General features: G+C 57.6%; 1 protein-coding gene across 2 annotated transcripts in view; it reads right to left on the reverse strand.

Moving 5' to 3' along the window:
• LOC129684973 (keratin, type II cytoskeletal 5) overlaps positions 1-3,145 on the reverse strand; it is a 5,008-nt gene extending 1,863 nt beyond the window's left edge. The window contains exons 1-7 of one of the 2 annotated variants that reach the window (XM_055618265.1): positions 2,788-3,145; positions 2,585-2,724; positions 1,868-2,082; positions 1,096-1,156; positions 911-1,006; positions 653-817; positions 167-292 (exon numbers count right to left, since the gene is read on the reverse strand). In XM_055618265.1, the coding sequence (XP_055474240.1) occupies positions 167-292; positions 653-817; positions 911-1,006; positions 1,096-1,156; positions 1,868-2,082; positions 2,585-2,724; positions 2,788-3,145 (1,161 nt within the window). Of the gene's footprint in view, positions 1-166; positions 293-652; positions 818-910; positions 1,007-1,095; positions 1,157-1,867; positions 2,083-2,584 lie in introns of both variants that reach the window. The other variant, XM_055618263.1, reaches the window with a different exon arrangement.
• Between the last annotated feature and the right edge of the window lie 292 nt (positions 3,146-3,437).

Genomic DNA, 3,437 nt, shown 5'->3' on the forward strand with positions numbered 1-3,437 from the left:
GTGTGTGTGTGTGTGTGTGTGTGTGTGTGTGTGTGTGTGTGTGTGTGCTGCGTGTAGTGTGTCTGTGTGTGTGTGTACATGTGTCAAATGCAAAGCAAAAAGGTTTCCCACTTCAAGCCCAGCCCCCAGCCCCACTCTGCTTCATCCTCTTGTAACTCCTTCCTACCTGCTTCTTGACGTTGTCAATCTCAGATCTCAGCCTCTGGATCATCCGGTTCATCTCGGAGATCTCATGCTTGGTGTTGCGGAGGTCGTCCCCGTGGCGGCCGGCTGTCTGCTGCAGCTCCTCATACTGCCACAGCAAAGGAGAGGGAAGACACAGCTAACTGGGGGTGTGGAATGCGCTTCCCTGTGTTCCCAGGCAGGAGCTGCCAGGAGGTGGTAATCGGGGAACCCTCCAGCGTCTCGGGCTGATTTGGGCCTTTCAAGACGGAGCTACTCTTAAGGAACTTCCTGAGTCTTTGTTCTCATAAGGTACTGACCTGAAATTTCCTCCACTTCCCGGACTTTTGTGAGAAATAGTGAGCTGGCTACGTCTATATCAAGTGGCCTTGGTAGCCTTGGGAGTCCTGTCCTGAGCACTGTGTGGCCTGGAACCCTACCCCGAGACAGGGCCATCCTCTCTTCAGGGGACAGTCACCCAGGCACCCACCTTGGTCTGGTACCAGGATTCAGCCTCTGTCCGGCTGCGGTTGGCGATGTCCTCGTACTGCGCCTTGACCTCGGCGATGATGCTGTCCAGGTCCAGGCTGCGGTTGTTGTCCATGGACAGGACCACAGAGGTGTCGCTGACGTGGGTCTGCATCTGGGACAGCTCCTGTAGGGATGCCCGAGGTTAGCCACCTGGTCCCTCTACTCAATGCGGGTGTCGTTCGGATTCCCCAGGGAAGAGAGTTAGGCCACTGCTCACCGCATCGAAGAACATCTTCATGAAGTTGATCTCGTCCATCAGAGCGTCCACCTTGGCCTCCAGCTCCACCTTGTTCATGTAGGCGGCGTCCACGTCCTGCGGAAACAGGCATCACACCTGCCTGAGATGGCTCCACCCCCAGCACAGCACAGCCTGGGGATGCGGGTTCTCCTGGCCACACCCACCTTCTTCAGCATCACAAACTCATTCTCTGCGGTGGTACGCTTGTTGATCTCATCCTCATACCTGGTGGTCAAAGGGGCGGGAAGTGTGTCAGAGGATGGGGCCAGATAAAAGCTGTGGCGCTGACCCTGTGAGCATGCTTTCACATGGGAATCGGGGCGCTCACGTCTCACAGGCAGACGAGCAGAGGGCACCGAGAGCCCTGGGCACGTCCTCAGCCTTGACACGCTGCCTTCCCTGAAGCTGCCTACCAAGAGCTCACTCTAGGATCTTTACTATTTGCCTGCCTCAGCCGTCCTCCTGCAGGAGTGGGGCCACGGCTGGGTGGCGGAGCCCTTGCTTAGCATGCACAGATTCCTGCATTCACTCTCCAGCACCACCAAAAGCACAAACAAAGAAACAAACACTAGCAGCCCACTAAATCGGCAGCTGATTCGTGCGGCTGAAAGAATTCCTAGAGCCACCACGATGGGCTCTGTCAGTTCCTGTTTTGAGCGGAAACTATCAAAGGTCTTGCTGTGTGTTTCGAGGACACTGGGAAGAGAGGCCTAGAACGTGAGGGTTCCAAATGGTACTCAGGCAGGTGGGTGAATGCCCGTAGAGGGGACTGCGCCCGAGGCTGGAACTTTCTGAACAGAGACTTAGAGCTTTTTTTAATAGTGTGATGTGCGTGCTTCTAGCCTGTGGGGAAGAGAGAAGCCATTGACTTGCTATGGAGCATGCCTGATACAAAGAAGACCCCAACACCCCTCTATCCACCATATAACAACCCACTTGTTCTTGAAGTCCTCCACGAGGTCCTGCATGTTCCTGAGCTCAGAGTCCAGGCGGCCCCTCTCCCCGAGGACCCCATCCAGCTGCCTGCGGAGGTTGCTGATGTACTGCTCAAACAAGGGATCCAGGTTCTGCCTCACCGTCTTGGTGCCCTGCTCCTGCAGCAGGGTCCACTTGGTGTCCAGGACCTTGTTCTGCTGCTCCAGAAACCGCACCTGGAGGGGCCGAGTGTGAGAGGAAGATGTTTGGGTTTTCGGCTTCTGTAATGCGTCCACTAGTGTGCCTCCTGTCACTTGCTGTCCCACCAAAGCTTGCGGCCTGTGACTGTGAGGGAGAGTCAGCACTGAAGCTCCCAACACCATCCCTCCAGGGAAAATAGGTCCCTCATGCAGGCACAGCATGAGTAGCTGGATGGAACATGGTCCCATTCACTGAGGCTCTTCTGCCCCAGAGGCACATAGGCCTCAGGCACTCCTGTTATGTGAGAGCTGAGCTCATCTCAGCCCACTTGGGCCCGGCACCCTCAGGAGCAGACTCTGGAGGAGAGGAACTCTGACCCGATTCCCGCTGCCTGTCTAACTAAAGAGGAGGGAAAAGCCAGGACAGAGTCACCTGGAAACACCGACATCGTCTGTGCCAAGCCCCGAAGCCCCTGCCCTCCACTGTCTCTGGCACGGACTGTGAACACTCAGGCTGTCTAGGAAGGACCCGTCTCACCTTGTCGATGAAGGAGGCGAACTTGTTGTTGAGAGTCTTGATCTGCTCCCTCTCCTCAGTCCTCACCCGCTGGATGGTGGGGTCGATTTGCAGGTTCAGAGGGGTGAGGAGGTTCTGGTTGACGGTGACCTCTTGGATGCCTCCAGGGGGGCAGACAGGGAAGCCAGCTCCCCCATAGCCACCGCCAAGGCCAGCTCCAGCACCGAAGCCAAAGCCACTGCCGGCTCCACCACCAAAACCAAATCCACTGCCGGCTCCACCACCAAAACCAAATCCACTGCCAGCTCCTGCTCCCAAGCCGAAGTTGCCTCCAGCACCCCTGAAGCTTCGCCCGCCGGAACTGAAGGATATCCTTTTGGAGCCCCCCACATTGTAGAGGCTCCGGCTGCCGTAGCCCCTTGTTGCAAAATTGCCCCCAAGGCTGACCCTGCCGCCACCACCACCACCACTGTGGGACACCGAGCTGAAGCTGGTACGAGAGACAGAGGGGGTGATGGCGGAGGCAGCGCTGAAGGAGCGGCTGCCCCCGCTTCGGAAGGACACGCTGGATTGGCGAGACATGATGGTTTGTTCCCGGATAGCAGGAGCACTGGGCGCTGGTGGCTGGGAGGTGCTGGTGAGGTCTCTGTGGGTGGCTCTGTAACTGAGGAGCTTCAAGGCCCCCGTTTTATCCCCCTGGAAGTGGGCTGGGCGGGAGAGCTGTCGAGCTGTGAATGATTAGTGGGCTGGGCATGCCTGGGGGCCAGCTGTGAGCTCACCCAGCACACCTGCAGTGGTGTGGGGCGCAAACGCTCCCCTGCTCCCAGCAGGCTCTGCTCTAGCAGAAGTAACCCTTTCTTGCAGTGCTGGTGCC

The sequence above is a fragment of the Psammomys obesus genome, unplaced genomic scaffold, assembly GCF_907164565.1.
Source record: "Psammomys obesus unplaced genomic scaffold, mPsaObe1.curated_primary_1811, whole genome shotgun sequence".
NCBI lineage: Eukaryota > Metazoa > Chordata > Mammalia > Rodentia > Muridae > Psammomys > Psammomys obesus.